The sequence below is a fragment of the Aythya marila genome (genome assembly GCF_965140915.1).
Source record: "Aythya marila genome assembly, chromosome: 6".
Classification (NCBI taxonomy): domain Eukaryota; kingdom Metazoa; phylum Chordata; class Aves; order Anseriformes; family Anatidae; genus Aythya; species Aythya marila.
The window spans coordinates 28,129,695-28,150,364 of record NC_139047.1 but is presented as its reverse complement, the minus strand read 5'-3'; the positions used below and the strand labels follow the sequence as shown (position 1 = coordinate 28,150,364).

Sequence of the window (20,670 nt, the reverse complement as noted above, 5' to 3'; positions counted from 1 at the left end):
AGATTGTGACTGTGTAGAGAAATACTCCAGAATTTCTGAGTAAAAGAATAAGGGAGACATTTTTTAACCTTTCTTCTTTCAGCCTCATGAGCTTGCAAGTGTTTCTTTGCGTTTGCTTTGTTTCATCTGTGTTTGAAGTCTCCCATCTTTTTTCTCTCTTTCTGCAGGTCCTTCAGAAGCTTGGGAAAGCAGATGAAACGAAAGATGAACAGTTTGAGCAGTGTGTGCAGAACTTCAACAAACAGCTGGTAAGATAATTGGAGATATGTAATTACACCCAGGGTTTCAGTATTAGTTTCTAATCATCTCCTACAATATGCAATTAAAGCACATGAAATTAAATGATGCCATAGTCATATTGAAGTGACCCACAACTCTTAACTGTTTGCTTACAAGACTTCACACTGTATCTTCCAATTCCGCTATCATGGAGTGAGTGTATGCTAAAAACTAATTCTGGTTCTGGACCCAAGTTTGGGGGAAAAAATTACTTCAACCAGAACATTTTCTTCCATTAACATCTGCTGTGCAGTATAGTTTTTTCCTGCTGGAAACAGGCATAAGAGCAACATTGCCTCTCTGAAAAATGGATAGGAGAGGAAACAGATTAAAAAAAAGAAAAACAAAATGGAAAAATGGTAGATTCAGTTTCCAAAGAGCAAAAGAGAGGCAAACAAAGCAAATAGTGAAAAGGGAACGACCTTCAATGGATAAGATCTAAATCTAACTTCCTCTCCATCTTTGCACAATCCCTGCGTCAAACCCGAGTCATCATTCTTTTAAGTGTCTGCTTCTTGCTTCTATTGTAACACACAAATATTTTAATAATGTAGCAATTCCCCCTGCCATGGACAGCAGTAGGATTATGTCTTGACCTGGGATATGTTTTTGTAACTGGAACTTTCAGCCACCCAGAGAAGAGGAATTTACAGGGCTGGCTGAAGCACAGCCGTGCTTGGTGTTAGGGGAAGCGTTGCTTCTGTTTCATGGCAGGAAGTGCATGCAACACCAAAGCACAGGTGGTGCTAAAGAAAACCTTTAGACCATTTGTTTCCTGACATATCTAAAGCCTTTTTTTTTTTTTTTCTTTTTTTCCTGGAGCTGTTAGTGGCAGCTGCATCATGTCTGTTAGGACTCAGCAGATGTGATTCTGTGTCCCAAAATTGGCTGAGCCAGGATTTGCCACAGCTGAATATAATGAAAATCTTTCAGTCTGACTTGGACTTGTATCTAACCAAGGCTGACTACAGATTCCTGGAGACTAATGATCATTCTTTTGGCAGCAATAGTAGCTGTTGCTTCAGAAGTACGTGCAATGTCTCTATAGCTTGTCTACCAATGGTATTCTCTAGGACACTCGGGAATACAGTTTGGCTTCCTTCTGGGGACATGACATTGCCAGTTGTGACTTCTCCATATCACTGTTGAGACCAACTATCAGCAATTAGGAAATCTCCTTTTTAAGAAGAAAAACTCGGATTCAAACCTTGATCTGGCTGTCCAGAATGGCTGTTCAGTTTCCAAAGCCATCAGTCCCCATGGTGCATTGAGAAGCCTATTAAAGAAGCACGACCTCTGTACCCCTTACTGCTCAATTTCTTTTGCCATCTTGCAGGGACAGGCCATGAGCTAAACTCTCCAAACAATTTGTCAAAGGCTGCTGTGCATTTGCTGCTTGTGGTCTCTTGGTTTTCCTTTTGCCCTCGGTTTCCCTATCAGTAAAATAAATGCAGGCAATGCCTGTTCTACAGAGTATCTACATAAAAGTGAGTTAGCTGGGTTGTTATCTAGGGACCAGGAATTACGGTGCTAAGGAGACTGGGGAAAAACGTTAGCTGTATGTGCATATAAAGCCACTTGCTTCCATTTGCATGTATGCAGTATGTGTGTATGGTATGGTGTGCATGAGAGCTCCGTGCCCTTTCCTTACAAAGTGTGCTCCAGTTGGAAGCGTTAAGTCTGGAGGAAAGGTGAGCTTTTGCTGTGGGCCTGTAACAGAATAGCTCTCCTGGGGAGCTGGCTGGGGTGCAACCAGAGGGTTATTGACACAGGAGGGGAGCTTTGAAAAACATCCTGGTGGCACTGGCCTTGTTTGCTCAGTTGGTTGGAGGCTCCTCTGATTCTAATGACTGCTCTGGGCCATGCTGACACATGTTCCAGGGGGGAAGGACGACTGTCAATGAACGGGGAGCAGGTCTAAAAATAGTTTATTATTTCAACTAAAGCATCTTGTGGTTCTCCCAAATGGTGGATGAGTGGACATGAGGGAAGGCATTGCATTTTCCAGAGGGTTCTCCATTCAGGTTCGTATGAGATCACCACTCTGAGGTCTCAGAATAGTGGCAGCTTTTTAGATCTCAGACAGATGGATTTGCTACATGACAAATGAGCTGGGCATAACAATGCTGCTACAGGGCTCCCCTGTGTCTCTTGAAGGCCCACCGAACAGCACAGTTGGCCCACGTGTTACTCCCTCACGACAGGTTATCTCTGGCAATTAGCCTCCCAGCTAGGTCATTGGAAGGCTCCTCTCCTTCCCTGTCCCAGTGTCACTTTTGTCCAGGCACCAGCACAAAAGCAAATTGTCCTCGGAGACCTGGGAGCAAGAGACCTGAGATGTGCCAGGCACTGGCTTCTCTTCCCCTGCACTTGAAATGCTCCCGGGAGAGAGGGAGCGAGGGGGAGGCTGGCGGCAGCCCTTATACCTGGCACAGCCGCTGGGTTTGATACCTTTGGGAGCCTTCCCTTGAGTGGAAGATCTGGGTTGGTTTACAGCGTTTCACAACGAGTGCCCGGGAGGCAAGCTGCTGCTGGCACGGGCTGCACCATCGCTGCCCACGCTTCACAGTGCTCGACTCAGCCTCGGGGCAGGCAGCGCTGCTCTGAGTCCCCGCGGGGTGCCAGGTTTAATCTTTGCTCTCGCAGTGTAGGTTTGGCTGTGGATGCTACACCTAAAACCCTGTTTGCGGGCAGAGAGGAAGCATGCCATGTACCTAAGTAAATCCCACAATATATGGTTCGTAAAACTGAAATCATTATTTAGTTACTCCAAAGTGAATTGTTAGAGAAAAAGAAAAAGAATGCAGTTAAAACTGTGACATGCTTCACTCCTACACATCTTCCTGGCATCGTGCTCGCCCTTCTACTGCTCCTCTGGGTCCAAAGGTCAGTGTTTGTTCTGGCGGTGGTGGGGTGCTGGAGTGAGCCGTCAGCACCTGAAGTCCTGCGCTGTCAGCAGTGTGATGCTCCTCTTGGCAGTTTCGTCGTTCTCTTTCTAGGATCTGATTGGCAACATTTTTGTATGTTTTCCAATGTGCCTTTGAGCCATCTCCGATGTCTTAATTTCTCAAGTCCTCTGCTATCCTCGGAGACCTGTGTTCCTCTCCCGTGAGTCTTGTTATGAGACTCATAACTCATGCAACATAGAATAACTGCTTGTTACTGCTATCTATAAAAAAATACACAAAGAAAAAAAGAAAAAAACAACATGAGAAGCGCTGACAGCTGTGCCACACAAAGGTAACTAAAAGTAAAGGAAAGCAGCCATAAATACCAAGTCAATTGGAGAAATTGCTGTCACAGCTAAACCAAGCAAAACAAAATTACAGGCTGGCCAAGAAAAGTTCAGACAAGGCAAGATTGATGCCTCAGTTCTGAGGCCTTGCAAATTCAGTGCAAAGCCTGTGGCCTGTTGCAGAGATGGCCATACTTTATTGCAGGGTTACAGGACATCTGGCACAATGCCCAGAATTGCTAATTCGTGTGCAGAGCTATCAAGATCTGACTGTCAGCATTGGGAAGGCTGGGATGCTCTCCTCTTCTGCCTGATAAGGAGCCGTGGCAGTCTTCTGGGCCCTCTGTGCTTGCCTCCTTGTTCAAGAGAGTGAGGGGTGAGAAGTATCATCTGGAATAGTTGTCTGCTGTTGTAAAAATAATTGGCACAAAATCTCTTCTTTAGAAGTTGGGGGAGAATGTTTTTGGAAACTTGTCTTCTACCAAGAAACAGCTCTACTGAGAATTACACATATAAATAGTGCTGGGTGAAAGGTGTTATAAATGAAACACACACACACACTCCCCAAATAAAACAAGAAGTCCCCAAAGTACTTTTGTGCTTTTCTTTCACAGAGTTATAAGTAATATGTAGTTCATTTGGGCTTTGAAGAGAGAGCTCTTCCAGCTGCCCCAGTGTAACTCTTCAGTGTTTAAATATCCATCTTCCTGCACATACAGCCCTTCACATTATACCTGGTTGTATTTGTTACAGGCTCACAGGGTTGCATTACACTGATTTCAAGCATGGCAGCATGACATTTCTTTCCCAAACATCTTTAGGGCCAACCATACCCTATAACTTCCCCTGCACACCCTTAGACCTCCTGTTCTTTGATAACTGGGAGCTATATTCATTTTTCAGATTCCAGTTTCACTCTCATCTACTTTTACTTCTAAGTGTAGGAAGCATCTTATGTGTGTGCACTCAAGGGTACAGAAAGCTTCTGTACAGCATTTGACAGTGTCTAACTACTTGGTGAGAGCTGTTTATGCAGAATCGTGGCTGTACGTGACAGCCTGCTTCAGTCTGCCTGAAGAAGCAGGTGCTGCATGCATGGAGAGAGAGCATTTGCCAGAGTTTCTTGGGAAAGCATTAATGTTTAAAACAATGAAGAGAAACCCTTGTGGCAGCAAAGGAGGGAGCTGCTGCATCGATGGCAGGAAATAAAACAATGGAAATGCCAAAAAGAGACTTGGAGGGAAGCTCCAGGTACAAGCCACCCAGGTGCCTAGGAGAGCTGGGGTTCTTGGACAAACTGAGAGTTGGACCTCGCTTTGAGTTGTTGTGCTTACAGATCTTACAGGCTATGAAGACTATTCAGTGTCTTAGCAGGCTAAGCACTTTGAAAATAAACCCCAGAGTCTTGGAGAGCCTTCAGTGAGGGCTGGCTGAAAAGCCCCTGGTGGTTGCAGGGTACAGCACTGCGTACAGGCTGAAGGTACACCGTGGTGGCACAGTGCCTGGCTGGGGCATGTGCTTTTATGAGGCTACCTGGGCATGGCTGTAATTGCACACTCCAGTATTTTGGCCCTGACTTGCAGTTTTTTCAGGTGACCTATCTAAAAATCTGTCCTTGTCGATTTGATGTTCAACTGCAGTGCCAGTGGATCTCTCAGAGATCCTTTTGTTACCCTGACTTTGGGACTGGTGTTTAGTCTGGAAGAGTCCCAGGGCATTAGGGTTCTCTCACGTGCCTCTGTGGCAGGACTCAAGGCTGTATGGGCACAATTGTAAAGGTGGTTTCTGATTTCAGGTGCTATAGTTTTCAGTCACAGTTTGATACCCAAGTTTAAGTTTAAGTCACAGTTTAAATTGAGTGTGGCAGGCAGGTTCTGCAGCAGACCTTCCCTGCCTCTGAGTTTTGGATAACCTCAAGGTTGTGTGTTTGAATTTAGTGATTCTTAAAAAACAATACAGCTGCAAGGTGAAAATGTATACAACTGAGGGGTTTTGCATGATAGTTTCTTCTGTGCCATTTCTTCTCCAATGTGACAACTGACCTTGCTGGTTCCAGTCTGTGGTTTCTAGCACGGACCCATTCTAAGCAAAGACATCACTGCTTTTCTCTAAGCCCTTCTTGCTTGTTGTTTTGGCCACAAACAAACTCATACTACTGCTTGTCAGCTCAGCCTCTCCGATGGTCCTCTGTGCATTTGATTACTGGCATCTCATCCCTGGTGGTTTCTGATTGCACCACAAGGAAGTTTCATCTGCCCAGGTTTCCCCATTCACCTTAAGCCAGTAGAGCTCTACATTTTCTTGCTTTGTATTCTAAGGCCTCCTAGGACTTTTGCAGCAGATATGGTCACTGTCCCTTTCCTTTTGTGCTCTCTTTGGGTCACCTTCCAATGCTTCTCCATCCAGCTGGAAGTCTGGCTTCCTTTTATAAAGGCAGTCAGCTCTTTGCCATCCCTCATTTCCTTTGTTGCTGTCAGTAGGAAGAGAACAAATGTGAATTCATCCAAACTTTTGAGGTAAGGAACTTAAATCAGGTGTAGTGCTTGGAAGCAGATGGATTTCTCCACAAAGATATGCTAGCACTGCCACTTCAACTGCTGGGCAGATTTAGCCTCTGCTTAGAGAGCACAGCTGCACTGAGAGCCCAAAGGATCAGGGCATGAGCTCGGTTGAGGGAAGAGGTGGCTGACTGGTGGGGAAAGCTGATGGGAAACATCTGCTTGTAAGGCTATTAGCTCTGAGGCAGCTGTCAGAGAGGTCCTGTGAACTCCCTGTCTCCGGAGTTTTCTTCAGCTGTCAAAATTAGTTGTGCTGGGGGCCCCCCATGGGACAAACTGGGAAGGAAAACGAGGCATGGCAGCAGGCTGTGAGGAAGGGGTGAGATGTAGCTGTTGCTTTCCTGTGTCCTTGTTTTTACAGCTACTTGGGGAGATGGAGAGAATCCAGTGAGATCCCACAGGGAAAGGGAAGTCCTTTTATAACAGAGATCTCTGCCTTTCAAACTTCTCTGTACTCCTTGAACACCCCAGCAATTGTATCTGTATAGGTGTCCTCTGGTTTTCTCTTTCCCATGCTTTGACATCCTCTGTGGTGGTGTTGGTGGCCTCTTGTACATACTTTGCACTGGGCTTTTGGTTTGCAGTGTTATAGGAAAAATTGGTGAGCTTAACTGCTCCCAATCCAGTTCAAAATAAGACAATTACATTTATCTCCCATATCCTACAGACACCCTTCGGTTACATGTGTTGCATAGACCTACTAGCCCTTGGCTTACAAATTAATTGTCTTTTGGACCCTGTCTAGTTGCCAGTGTGAAATTAAAACATTAAAGCTGGCTCTGCTGCGAAGAGCAAATCACACTTTACCCACATCAAATTGCTCAGTAGTTTGGTGATATTGTTGATGCATGCAGGTCACCAGCTGTGGACCTACGAAGAAGGCTGGAGGGCCATGTGGTTTCCCTGTTAATATTTGTTTAGGCTGGTTAGAGTGCTGATGTTCAGCCTATCTGCAAGATGCATTTTCTTTATTTAGAAATGTTGGACTCCTCCCTCTTACACTGTCTTTGCATGGAAGGATAACTGGTGGTTTTCTTGTTTTCACAGTCGGAAGGCACGAGGCTGCAGAAGGATCTCCGAACTTACTTGGCTTCCGTAAAAGGTAAGATCAGTGTATGCAGAAAACTGTTTCTGCTCAAGACTTACCTGTGCAGTGAGGCTTTTGCAGCCATCCCCTTTCTGGTGTTTCCTATCCCAAGGCAGGAGTTTTAAGGAAAGGTCCGCCTTGTCCGGGTGGGGAATCTCTCAGACTCCTTCAGGATTTGCTGAGATGGGATGGGGTTGTGCTTTAATGCCGGGCTGGTGTGAACACAGAGGATTTGATGTGACTGCATCCTTTCTCCCTCTGGCTACCTGCCTTTTCTGTGTTGTCCAGGGGCAGACATCCCATACAGAACAGCTTAGCATTTGTTGTAACCCATTCAACATCTCCCATGTCCCTGGTCCTCAGGATAAGGGATAAAGTGTTTCCCTGTTTCTGAGGCAGTTACCTCTCTTTCCTAGCTATGCATGAGGCCTCCAAGAAGCTGACGGAGTGTTTGCAGGAAGTTTATGAGCCGGATTGGCCTGGGAGAGATGACACAAACAAAATAGCAGAGGTAAGACTCAGCCCAGGATGTGGGCTTACCAGGCTTGGTGTGTCAGAGGAGATGGGCTTTGGAAGCTGTGTCTGTGAGCTAAATTCCTTCAGACACACAGCTTTACAGCAGTAATCAGAGAGACAAACTCAGCGTTGAGAATAAGGGAAAGCTGAAGGGATGTGGTCTATATTTTTGTCTGTGTGGGGCACTGTTTCCAGGTGCTTGAGTGGTGCAAAGAGCCCTGTACTTATGTCCACAAGCAACTTTGTTCTCTCAACAGTGGCTAAACAGGGCCAGGGCATGCCAATGAGAGTCTGTAATAGATTCATCTGGATATATTGCTCATGCTTCATGCAAGAGGAATGGAAACCTAAAATCTATGCCCAAAGCATGGTCAGTCCAGCCAGCCATTGTGTAGCTGCAGTCACCCTCCTACTCGCAGCAGTATCACCAGCTGCCATATTTTGCTTGCCATCTTGTTTGTCTGAGCAATATTTCCCCCCAGCCTGCTGTTCTCATCCCTCAGTGAGGTGATGCCTGTCCAACTTGCCCAGGTGTTTTCTGTGGAGCTTAGGGCACAGCCTGTCATTTGACATCTTGGATGCCCCTTGGCTTGTGTGTGTGGTGGGTCCAGCTGGAAGCAGACACCCTCTGCTCTCTTGCTCAGCTGTTCAGCTGAGCAGCAGCTGTGGCAGTTCAGCTCTGTGGATCTATCTGCCATGAGGCTGCAGGACAGAGCTTATCTGCAGCTGTTTATGATGTTGAAGCAGTGGGGAAGGCATTGGGAGAAAAGCAGGAGAAGGATTCTTCCCTTTCCTCTGCTTTCCCTGCAGAATTCTCACGTGAAATAACATTTACGTCTTACCCAGGAAATACTGACTTCAAAGCAGATAAATCAAAAAAAATACTGAACGTTTCCAGGTCAATTCTTGCATTAACATGGAAACTTTCCATTATGAAGTGGTCTTGCAGTAAATAACAAAGTTGTAATTTAGTTGGTTTGGCTTCACATTCTTTGTTGGCCTTGTTTCTTTCTGATCTGCTGTGTTGCTTCCTGGGAGACTGTCCCATCAAAGAACTCAAGCCAGAGAAGTCAAAAGAAGCACGAGTCCTGACAAGTACCTGCAGCTACTCTGAGGGGCTGTAGGAATATTTCCAGCTTCCAGCTCCCCATTTAATGCCTTTCTGTCATTTGGGAAAAGGGAAGTGGGAGATTAGTGCTATTCCTGACAAAAAATAAATAAACCAAACCAACCAACCAACCAAACAAACAAAAAACCACCCTGAAATTCCACCATAAAGAGGACTTTTTTTTTCTTGAATAGTTTAGTCAAAACTTTTTGACCAAGTGGAAAAACAGGAGGGAGTGACAATCTCCACCTAATCCAGGTTGTTGATGGGAAGTTGGTGTGGCTGAGGAAAGATGAAGGATGCACAGGGTGAGGTGCAAGCCGTGAACACAACCTCCATGGGGCCAGGTGGTGTGAGGGCTGAAGAGTGTTGCTATAGCTTTCTGCTATTCATTATCTTTCAGAAAGCTGTGTTAGAGCAAAGGAGAAAATGGTGCCCAGTGGTGTCAGGTGTCCCATTTTTGTGGCTGCTGGAGGAAGGGGTCTTGGAGGAGAAGGTGAAGGGAGCCTGATGTTCATCTTCCATTCTGCCTTATGGACTTGGACTAGCACAGTAGAGGAATGGACAAGCCCTCAGTGGAAGTCTCATGAAGGGTGCTGTGTCCGTGGAGAAGTTGTCTGAGTTAGCAGCATCAGAGTTTCTTTTCTGTATCTACATTTCTGCCGTGATCTCAGTTTTCAATTAACTTTTCTGCTCCTCAGTTTTTCCTAAGAAGTGACTATTTCTTAAGAGCTCTGGGGACTGAAATTGTTATCTGCAGCACTCACTGAGACAGGCATGAATGCAGAGCTCTGTGCTTTTAACAGTTTGCTCATTACTTTTGTTTTTCAGAACAATGACCTCCTCTGGACGGATTTCCATCAGAAGCTGGTGGATCAGGCGCTTCTGACCATGGATACTTACCTTGGCCAATTCCCAGATATTAAAGTAAGATTCTCCTTAAGCCTTTTGGTCTAGAGTCACAGCAGATGAAAATTCATAAGAATCAGTTCCCTGCAACCCTGTGTTCTTTATGTGCGTGCTGTGCTGTTGCACACTTCTCTTTCAGAGCAGCCAAGATCTTTGCAGCCCTGGTTTATGTGAAAATGCCATGTTCTCCTTTGGGCTTGAAGCAACAGAGTGAAGAATCCAGGGGAAAGACACTGATGAAAAAACATCAGTACAAAACTAGAGGATCCCTACAAAACCCCGCTGTGTCACAGTGCAGGAGGGTAGTGTCAGCAACAGCTCACAAGCTCTGTGTTTCTCTTTCCAGTCTTTTGTTGTTTTTTTTTTTTTTTTTTTTTTTTTTAAAAAACTTCCCTGTAAGTACAATGTGTTGAGGAAGCGATTAGTGGCAAATGTACTTTGTAAGTAGAGGCTGGTGTGGAAGGCAGATTTCTGTGTTCCCTGAAGTCCTGCCGCACATATTATCAGCTCTTTGCCAGGAAGGGGAATGCTGAATGTATGTCTTTTGGAGTGAGGTCGTATCCAAGGACCTGGGTTTGAATGATGTTATGTAGGTTCCCCTTCCGCTGTTGTCATCTCGCCATTCGTTTTGAGAAGGTTATGCAGGAAATGTCTTCGCCATATGGAAGTGCTAATAATGATATCACCATATGGGAAATATCAGCTTGGCTTCTTCCCAGTGAAAACAACCCTTTCCCCACCACATGGCTCTTAAAACGTTTGTCAATATTTGTTGCTCCAGGAGGCTTGTGCTGTTTCAAAGCGGGGCAGGTCACAGGCTTGAAAATAAGCCCTGAACAGCAGTGTCACTGCCTCCTGGGGCTCCTTGGTTTTGCTTCATTTTTCCAGCATTCTCTGTTCCTGGAAATCCAAGGTGGGGAAGGGTGAAGAGGCTTGCTGTTTCTTTCAACCCGCTGAAGGCTGTAGTGCTGATCACAGCCCACAGTGTGAGCCTGTGCAGAGGTTTGTGCACTGTTTCTTTAGCAGGAGGTTTTGTTTCAGGCTCTCTGTAGACTCAGACTTCTGCACTGCTTCTGACTAAATAGTTTTTTACCAGCATTTTGTGGCTGTGCACTAGGTAACCTCAGTGTCACATTTCTTCCGTGCTTATTACTGATATCACGTTCTCAGTCTTCAGGTGATACTCTAGAAAATGGGAAGTTAAAGCACTTCCGTGCACAACTGAAAAAAATGCTTTAAAGAGAGCACTGCTTGCCTATACCTTTCCTCCTAAAATGATTGAGAATTTGGGTTTCTGTTGGTTCCTACAGTAAGATATGGATATATTTCACTGAGTTCACCATTTGTTTAATGTTTTCATTGGTATGCATTTGAAAAGGTCAAGATGGTTTTTGGTAGTTCAGATGGATGTGGTGTTCTCCTTACCACAGAGCAGTGAGAAATGCTCAGGTCAGACGTGGTTTCTTTGACTGGTAGAAATAACTGTAAGACTGTTGTTGAAAGTTGAAGCCAAACTTCAACAAGTTTGTACAGTTGTACAAAAGTATAGTTTGGCTTCAAGTAAGGAACTAAAGTTCTAGAGGGTGGCATGCAAGAAAGAAAAAACAGTCATATGTAATTAATAGAATACTTCGGTGTTTTTTTGTTGTTGTGGGAATAGTTTTCTGGTTTGTGTTTTCTGCAAAAACAAACTTTCTGCTTTCCCTGGAATTCTGGTATTATGATGATGAGAAAAATTGATTTACGGAGAGAAGATGATTTTAATTGAATGATGTGAGAGCCTAATTTTTGTTAATGGCCCAGTAATTCAAATGTGTGACAAGTTAGATCATGCACGTGGTGTTTGTTTGTTGAATTCTAACACATTCTGAATCTTCTTTTGCTGAAGAAGGCTGGAAAAGTTCCCTTGAATTTTTTGGACCTCCAACAGGATCCACAGCACGAATGTGAAAACGTAGTATTCCTTTAGTAAAGAGTTTAAGTTAAAGGGAAACGTTTTTCAAGTTTGGCAGGGGGGAGTGAACAAAATCTCTCTGTCTTTTCTAACTTGAGAAATGGGAACACAAAAAGTTCTTTATCCTTTCTTTGCGGGTCAGTATCTGTAGCTTCCTGGAATAGGGCTCTTGTATAATCAATAAATATTTTGGAGTGAATTTTTGATTGGGGTTGCAGAGCACACCACGAGGGTACAGGTCTCTGCAGTGAGCTCGGGGAAGGTGAACCCTAACCTGAGTTCTGAGTAGCTGTGGAATTGGCAAATTTTTATCCTGCACTGAAACTGATGTGCTGTTTCTACTAGGCTTGAAACCAAGTATCAGTAAGAATTTATTTATTTATTTATTTTAAATGGAGGCTCAAATTAAGATGAATATATTGCAAAGGAATAAACCACGTCTTCGAGTTCAGCTTTTGCCATTAGGTGGTGGTGGGCTGCTGCGGCTCTCCTGGAGAGCATCTCCTGGAGATGGAGAGCAGCTTTCCTGGAGTCATACAAGGGAACTACGTACAGGTGGCTGTTTGCCTTGAGACAGAGATTGGCAAAACCCCTCTAAACTCCAGCTGTCTCTGCCAGCCTGATGTAAGGGAAATATTCATTCCCTTAGATCCCAGATCTGGAGTGTGTAGAAGATGCGTTAGCTCACATCTTGGAGACTTTAATGCTGCTGGAAGCCCCCTCCTACACCCTGTCTCCGTGCCCAGCTGGCAGCGTTTCCCAGGAGGGCAGGCTGCAAACAGGGTACTGGGAGGTGTCTTCTACAGCCCCTGGTTGAGGAGTGGCTCGGCTTCTTCGTGATTCCTCTCCTGGAGCGAGCTGAGCGCTCTGAAATCAGGCTGGGTGTGCGTGTGGCTGAGATCCTGCAGATCCTCGGTGACTCACACGGAGCTGCACCAGCGTTTGCTGGAAGCGCAGAGGAGCGTGTGTGGGAGACGTGCAAACTGGTCCCAGCTGCTCTGGCAGAAAGATCAGCCCCGAGCATGGTTTTGCAGTTTTATCTGCAGGAGCCTCGGGAGAGGAGACCACCTCTCCTTGCCAAGTGCAGGATCGGAGGGGGGGAATTTGCTTTTGCAAGTAAATCCCAGAGCTGATTCTTCAGTTTCTCTGAGTTGTGTGGTTAATTAGAAACCCTTCTGGCTCCTTTCTGTGTCATTTTTGTTCAAGTTCTCCAGTCTGTCTCTAGGCTGCAGATCACTGACACTGGACCAGGCCTCTCTGAGCCTGGGAAGACCTGTGCTCCAACCCAGATTGTCCAGGGTGTCTGTAGAAAGCACAGGAGGCAAGGGGCTCAGGGGGATTGGTGGTTCCTAAAACAAGGCTGCCCAGTGGGTCTGAGCCTCAATGAGGTGAAACTGGTGGGTGAGAGGGCCTGAGGGCACCTCAGGAGAGGGGGGTGACAGAGGTATCACAGAGTAACAGGCCACAGCCGTGATGCTCTGAGGTCTGGATTCTCACTCACGGACCTGTCAGGATCCTTTTCCTGAGTGTGAGCCTGGTACGCAGCTGGCTCCTTCCTTGCCTTTGTCACAGCTTGGGACAAAAGGGGGATGTTGTGTATCTGTGATACAGTGCTACAGCTTCTCCTTCACGCTTCTCTTGCATAATAGCTGGTTGTAATGGGCCACTGGCCGTGACTGTGGTCACACCAGCTGAGAAACACAGTGCTTCTGTCTGGATCTCCGGTTGCAGGGTCTGAAATGCTGTCCTAGGCATATCCTGAGCATGTGGAGGAGTGCTTCTGCTGTGCTGGCAACAGAGACGCTTTCTTGTATTCATCTTTTGAGTTTCTGCATGAACTAGGGCTGTGAGCTGGTTAGCTAGAGACTCGCTGCAACCCTCGGGAAAATGAAAAAGCAGAGGCTTAGGTGAGGCTAAATGAAAAATGGGAAAAGTCCTCTCCGGGCAACTTGTGTGGGGTGTCCAGTGGGTGTCCCTGTGCAGGCAGAGCATGCAGTGCTGTACGAGTTGGGTGGAGCTGAGGCGGGGGTGTTGCTGACAGTCATTTTGGTTTTGGCTGCCAGGGAAGATTGTCATGACTCTTTTCTCCATCTTTTGTAGTCTCGTATAGCGAAGCGAGGAAGGAAGCTTGTGGATTACGACAGCGCCAGACACCACTTTGAAGCCCTGCAAACTGCAAAGAAGAAGGACGAAACTAAAATCGCAAAGGTAAAGCAAGCAAGAGAGGACGTGCAACTCTCCTTTCATTTTGGGACGTCTGCTTTTGCGTAGTGAGCAGGTGTAAAGCACACCTGTACCTCTCTGCTGGACGTGCTTTGTTCAGAGAGAGATTGTGAACTGGTGGGGCTTGACTAGCTGTTTTCTTCTCACCTGTTTAATTCTCCTAGAAGGCAGGATGTGTTCTGCTGTCTTAGTTCACACCCACCATCATCAGCCAGCATCTGTCAGCAGCCAAGGCCTAGGCATGTTTTTCCTCAGATGCTGCAGGACAGAAAAGCCTGTGCGCCTCTGGGGAAGCAAAGTTTTGTAGTGCCACAGCAAAATTTTCCAGTTTGTCTGCTTTTTGGGACTCTCTGTCTCCCCATCTTAGATCAGCAGTGATAGTAAGTGTTTGGGTGTTGCTTGAGGTTGGTGGTATTTGTGAAGTTCTATAATGTTCTAGGACAGAGGCCTTTGGGAGAGTGAGTTACAAGTTTATTGGTGCAAATGCACCCTAAGTGCACTTGATGATCCTGTTCTAACGTCTGCTGACCACAATTACTGGAAAATAAATAAGGCTGAAAGCAGGAAAGCAAGAATTTTGTCTTGCTAAGGCATGGCTTCTTTCATTTCAGTGTTAATTCTTGAGCATGCCCAACACACAAGTGCGGAATTTTATTTTTAATTAAAGTAAATTTCATTAGAGATAGAATTTAGGTAGTCTTTTAATTGTAGCTGAAGAAAGGTGGTAATGCTAACCTTGTTCTAGAGGAAGCATGTGGCTTTAGGATAGCCCAGAAAATGAGCTGTGGATTACTCCTTTACCCCGAGTGGATTTGAGCCCACATGCTCCACACCACAGGACAAATCTTGACATGACAAGTCCAGTGGTCAGGAGACACCTTTCATTTCTCTTTAATATAGAGCGTGGCACATCAGGACTCTTGGGGATAGAGGAGTGCAGGAAAAAAAAAAAAAAAAAAAAAAGCCTGAGCCTCTTTAATCTTTTAACAAAGCTGAGAAGGGTTGTTATCCTTTGCTTTGCAATTATTTCAGTTAGGAAGAATTTAGGCTATGTTGGAGACAATAGTGTGGCTCTGGCACGGAAGGAATAAGGTGCTTCTCTTTACCCAAGCAAAAAAATCTGCATTTACTAGCCAACTGACAAGTAATTTTATTTTTAAGCTGCCGGTCATCAGTCGTCTCCTCTCCTGGTGCATGCACTGTGATTAAGCCTGGCAAACAAAAGGGTGAAAGATTGATGGCTCAGGTGTCATTGCATTATTTGTGTCTTTGTGGTTCTGTATTCAACGCATGAGGCCCACGACAGACTTGATGTTGTCTGTTGAAGGCCGTACTTCAGTGTGTTCAGGGGTAAGAGAAGAATTTCCATGGGATGTGATACTATTTTTTGGTGTGTGCCTCTGGGATCTTTGCTGCAGTGGCACTGGTGTTTGTAAGAATTCATTTGCTCAGGTTGGTAGCTGGTGATCTGCACCCAAGAGGCTGGCCCTTGTCATCGCTGCACTCACTCATGTTGCCCCAAATGCTCACATAAGATGTGTTTTTATCAGGGGATGTTTTGTTGTTGCTCTTTACTGTTTCCTTCATGTGTTAACTATGGTTTGGAGTGTGAAGTGTTGAGATGTAGGAGATGGTGCTCTGTTCCTGATTCAGTCTGTTCATGTACCTCTTAGTACTTGGTCGGACCCTTCTTGTTAGCCAAAACAGGCACTGCATCAGTTTTTTCCCCTGCTCTGTGCTGTAGGCTGTAAGCTCATGCACGGGTAATCTGTGATGCATCACAGTAGCCTGATCCTGTGATGGGATCACTGAGAGTCCCAAAAGTGCCTATCTTCCCAAATAGGCAGCTTTCACAGCCCAGTTGCAGTCATGCACTGCACTCACGTAGGGAGTTCACCTCTCCATTTCTATCACCACAGTTCTGCTTGTGTGACCTGTGAAATGGGTAAGGTGCAAGTGTAAGGTACTTTGAAATGTGATGACAAGCCCTGAGGAAAGAGAAATCTTATTTATAAATGACAGAGCGTACAATCACAAACTGACTTGAATGATGTTTCACGGTATTATGGTAATACAAACAGCATTGGAAATACTTTTTGGGGTTATGCAGTCTCTTTTTCTCTTCTAATTTACAATGTTCTTTTCCCAGGACTCCCGCCACTTACTGCTAAACTCACAACCTGCCATTAAATTAAAGTGCTGCGGACATTCAGCTGTTGCATGCAAATAATTACAATGGTTAATTAATCCTGACCTCTCTCCAAGGAGCTCCCACTTCACAGTCATGACTCGGAGTAGGGTTGTCTGTGTGCTAGGTCACTAACAAACTATTATCTGTTGCTCTTTGCAGCTGCCTGGCTGGCCTACAGTATCCCAGCCCACACTGGAGCATTAATTACTGCTAAACTTGGCATGTTTCAAAAGATTCATAACCAATCAGTCCCAGGATATTTGTTGTTTTTTTTTTTCTCTTGCCTTGGTGACACTGGTTTGGTCCAGCTTCTAGATACAGTCTCTGTTGTGATTTTATTTTATTTTTTTATCCTAAAAAAATATATATGTATATGTTTGTCTCTCTCTTGTTCTTTCTTTATTTTTTTCTCTTTTCCCTCAAACATGCTCCCTCCCCGCAGCCTGTTTCGCTGCTTGAGAAAGCTGCGCCTCAGTGGTGTCAAGGGAAGCTCCAAGCTCACCTCGTTGCGCAAACTAATCTGCTCCGAAATCAGGTGACTGCTGATCTACCTGCCTCTAACCCTGCATGCGCTATTTCGGGCTCTAGACTGTACTGTGCAACTAATCTCTAGGCAACGTTCGCTCTAGTCCCTTCTACACACTAGTTTTAGTATGTCCTTGGTATTCCTGAGCTGCAGTGGACACACTGAAATCGATGAGCCATGGCTCTGTGCCTGCCCTGTTGATTTCTAACCAGGTGTGATAATGCTAGGCTGTTGTTCTCTCCCCATAAAGTGAAATGGGGATGAAGAAAGGCTGTGGAATAATGCCACGGCAGAGGGGATGTAGTGTAGTTCTGCCAGTTATTCCTTACCACACCTGTGGTGAAATACAAGTTTCTGAAATTGTCACTGGCCTGGCTCTGCTGGCCTGAAAGAGCCCTCTCCAGGTATGTAGAGGTTCGGTCTGTGTAGAAGAGGAGGGAGCAGAGCAGGAAATTCGCACCTCTCATTAGAGTTGTGAACAGCTCCAGGTTGGGGTCATGGTTGTGTCATGAAAGCTTGTACAAAAGCTTCTACTTCTTTATATTCCTTATCAGTGAGTGCATTGCAGTTTGGCAACATAATTGGTCTCACCTTATAAAGCACCTGGGATTTTCACAGTCAGATTATGATGGAAGGTCTGGGAAAATACCATGTTACCACACAAATAAAGCCTGGGAATGAATGGCTGTGAGCAGCCCTGCTTAGAATGCGTGGCAAAGTGAGGAAGTAAGTATTCATTCTTGACTGAAGGGAGGACATTTGACAGGTTTCCCAAGGCTTTTCCTGTGCCTTGACCGTGCTGGAAATGATCTCTTTGGCTGTGGATCTTGACTGATCTGTTTGCCTGGTGGTCATTTTTGAGCACTAGAAAGCAGGTGCAGGATGTTTTGCAAGCCACAGGCAGATAAATCAGGTCTTGGTCATTCTTTATCTTTTCAAACTGGCCGGAGTGACTGGGGGAAATACCACCTCCCACACACTACCTGCAGAAGCAGTACAGAAGCAGCATGAGGGCTCCCTCATCCATTGTGTTGTGATCCGAGGGTGCTATGAGTCAGCTGATAATTTCTCTCTGCTGGGTGACTTTGCCCTAAAGCAGATAACAAGGATGTGCATAATCTTTCTAGCAGCTGTATTGTGGGGGCTTTAATCTCCTGCTAAGTGGCATTAGTATTTTCAGTCACCCTGTAAAATCAATTTAAGTCCTCCTTTAAGTTTTTCCTCTTGCATTCCTTAAATAATAGTATTGCTAACCTCAAGTTTTTGTTTCTAATTGCGTGAGGCTTTTTTTTTTTTTTTTTTTTTTTTTTAATTTGGTCTAACCTAAATATCTAAGGAGGAAGATCAGTTTGTATTCTGGACCTGTGGGTTTCCCAGCTTTTATTTTCAAACACCAGCAGGCAGAGGGTTTAAAAATAGAAAGCTTTAGTCTTTGTATTCACATGACTGTAAGACTGAAGGTGTTAATGGCAACCCTAATTCTCATTAAGCTCATGGGAAGAGCAGGAGGGCTGATGACACTGCATTTATTGAAGAGCTTCAGAATATTAAGCCTAACAAAATTTCCTTCTGTGTACCAGCAGCTGTGTTGCTGTCTCTTGTCTGATAATTCCTATTACTATATAACCTTCAAGCAAAAACGGGGTCAGCAAGATTTATTTTTAATGCCAAAAAAAAAAGAAAAAGTCCCTCCCTGCAGTGTTTAGACTGCTGGCTTTTTGGGCCTTTCACAGATACTAGCAACAACAACAAGAAATACAGGGGCGTTCCTCTCGTCTCCTGGGAGGTTTGCTTTTGCGAGCTCTCAGTTACAAATTCTGGTGACTGTGCTTTTTGAAACGAAGGGGGAAATAGCTTAGAACAGCAAATTCCTGACTTTTTTCAGGCATCCCTGAAATGCTGACTTCAGACCAGAAAGCAATATCCTTGGCGCTGCAGTGACAATGGAGCAGTGCCTCTGTTTATAGGGGAGAGCCAGTGAGTTGGGCTCGGGGCTGTGATCCCTTTGAGGGGAGAGGCAGCACTGGCTGGGACTGGTGGGGCTGGCATGGGGTGCCCAGCTGTCCTTACCCCTGCCTCGTGGATTGCTGGTTCCTACAGCTGCTCTAGAGGGAGCATTGCCTCTTGCTGACTTTGCCTTTGCCTCAGGATGTCACAATATTGACACGTTGCTTTCTAGGTTCTTTGGCCTTCTGAACAGGTAAACGAGAGAGGGAAAGACTTCCTAATGTTCAACATGTCTGAAAAACTGACAGCATTCAATGGTGCTTCATGTCCCAGCTATCCCATCTCCTGGGGTGGTTGTGGTTCCAGTCTATAGTGGAAGCTAGTACGAGATAAAACCAAAGGTTGGAATGGGATTTTTTTTTTTTCCTCTTCCTTTAAAATGGCTGCATTGGAAACATTTGGTCATGGAGGGATTTTAAGGCAGAATGAGTCTTTGTGATTATCAGCTCTGATCCAGCATAAACTGTGTCTCCGTTTAAATGGACATTTGTTTGTTTGGTGCAAACTCTCTCAAAGCGTTGGGTTTTGCAGCAAGTATAGCAGCAAAATACAGGGATTTCTGGATGGAAACATCCTGATCCCTTCTGCTCTTACCCGTTCCTTACAGGGACTGCTTAAATTTTGAATACCAGTTGTTTTGAATACCCAGTTGTGGAGTCTTTTTCTGGGGCAAAGAGCCTCTTCTGACCTTGAGTACGAAGAGCCTTTGGCAGCAATGAGTGACCCTCTGAAAGGTGAAGCTAGCTGGAAGTTAGGAGCTTCTGCTCCTAAGTCAGACAAAAGAATTTAAAGATCCTACACAGCACTGTGAGGAACAGGACTCTGAACTCCACAATATTTTTAAGTCCTTTCTCCTGTCAGTCCTGTCTTTACACAGACCTGGCATTAAGGAGCAGCAAGTTGTGGATTTCTTTAGTTAAGCTGGTGGAAAGAAGATAAAATTTCATTTCAAAGAAGGGGTGAGAATCTAACTGGAGGTGCGAAGAGAGACCTGGTCCCTAGTGGCTTGCTGGCTCTTCGGAGCATGTTGTGACATTCCTGCTTTTGTCACACTTGAAGGTAGGCACTGGTGCTGAGTTTCCTGTTAAGAAGCATCACCAAGTGGACATGCAGGAGTTTGCTGTCCTGCTTCCAGCTGCAGAGGAGCACTGTGCTGTTGCAAACTAGAGGATATAAACATTTTATTTAGCAAGCTTGCAGTTTTAAGTCAGGGCACTGAAAACAGGGAAGGAGCCATCAAGGACTGATATGGGAAAGGGAACATGCATGTTGCTGATGTTTGCTGTCAGCAACAGAAACCAGGTTCATCATTTCTATCTCTGAAATGCACCAGAATTCATGCATTGTTGCTGGGGTCTGTCAACGTCTGCGTCAAATGGATCAGATAAAATTTAAACTCTTTGGAAGTAAGAGGTTCTGTATGAGGGATGTTTCCTTTGTTTTTGGTAGTCAGCAGCCAGCCAGGGGTTTCTCTTGTATTAGGTCTTCACCAATAAGAGTATGTGAGGCTGCTGAGACCAAGACCTGCTGCTCCAACCTAGCCTTCTGCTGGCACAACTTATGCTTTGTGTATCCCTCCTTGCTTTCTCTGCTTTGCTTTGTGAGAGAGATGTATCAGTGAAGGAGGCAGACCTCTTCCCTTCCCAAGAAGAGGTGGTGCTTTGGAATGACCTTACCTCCCTCACGAGGGAGGTCTCTTCTTCATTTGGGATAGGTTTCAACTATTTCAGAGACCCAACAAGGAGCAGGGGCCTCTAAATCTTCATTTGTGTCCAAACTGGAGGCTGAACTGCCTGACCACGTTCACTCGGTTTTGGGAGCCAGGGAAATTTATAGGACTTAAAATACGTTAGTGGATGGATATTTGAAGTCTCTTCTGAGTATCCAGACAGGGAAATCCATTGAGGGCAGTGCAGGCAAGCTGAAGGGGCATCAGCTCACTTGTGATGCAACCCTGGTTTCTGGGAGACTTGTTCGGAATGGGGATTACCCCGTGCCAGAATTTTGCTTGTTCTCCCAGCAAAGTCAAGAGTTACAGTTAGCTCAGCCCTTCAGGGTACTTGTATGTGCTGGAGCT

At 45.3% G+C, this 20,670-nt stretch overlaps 1 protein-coding gene across 7 annotated transcripts in view; it reads left to right on the top strand.

The window, feature by feature from the left end:
* The window catches only part of BIN1 (bridging integrator 1), a 91,935-nt gene that overhangs the window by 36,178 nt on the left and 35,087 nt on the right, over window positions 1-20,670 (top strand). For 6 of the 7 annotated variants that reach the window (XM_082763672.1, XM_082763670.1, XM_082763674.1 and 3 more), the window contains exons 2-6: window positions 168-248; window positions 7,120-7,174; window positions 7,576-7,670; window positions 9,615-9,710; window positions 13,747-13,854. In XM_082763672.1, coding sequence (XP_082619798.1) covers window positions 168-248; window positions 7,120-7,174; window positions 7,576-7,670; window positions 9,615-9,710; window positions 13,747-13,854 — 435 coding nt within the window. Of the gene's footprint in view, window positions 1-167; window positions 249-7,119; window positions 7,175-7,575; window positions 7,671-9,614; window positions 9,711-13,746; window positions 13,855-16,502; window positions 16,596-20,670 lie in introns of all 7 variants that reach the window. The other variant, XM_082763673.1, reaches the window with a different exon arrangement.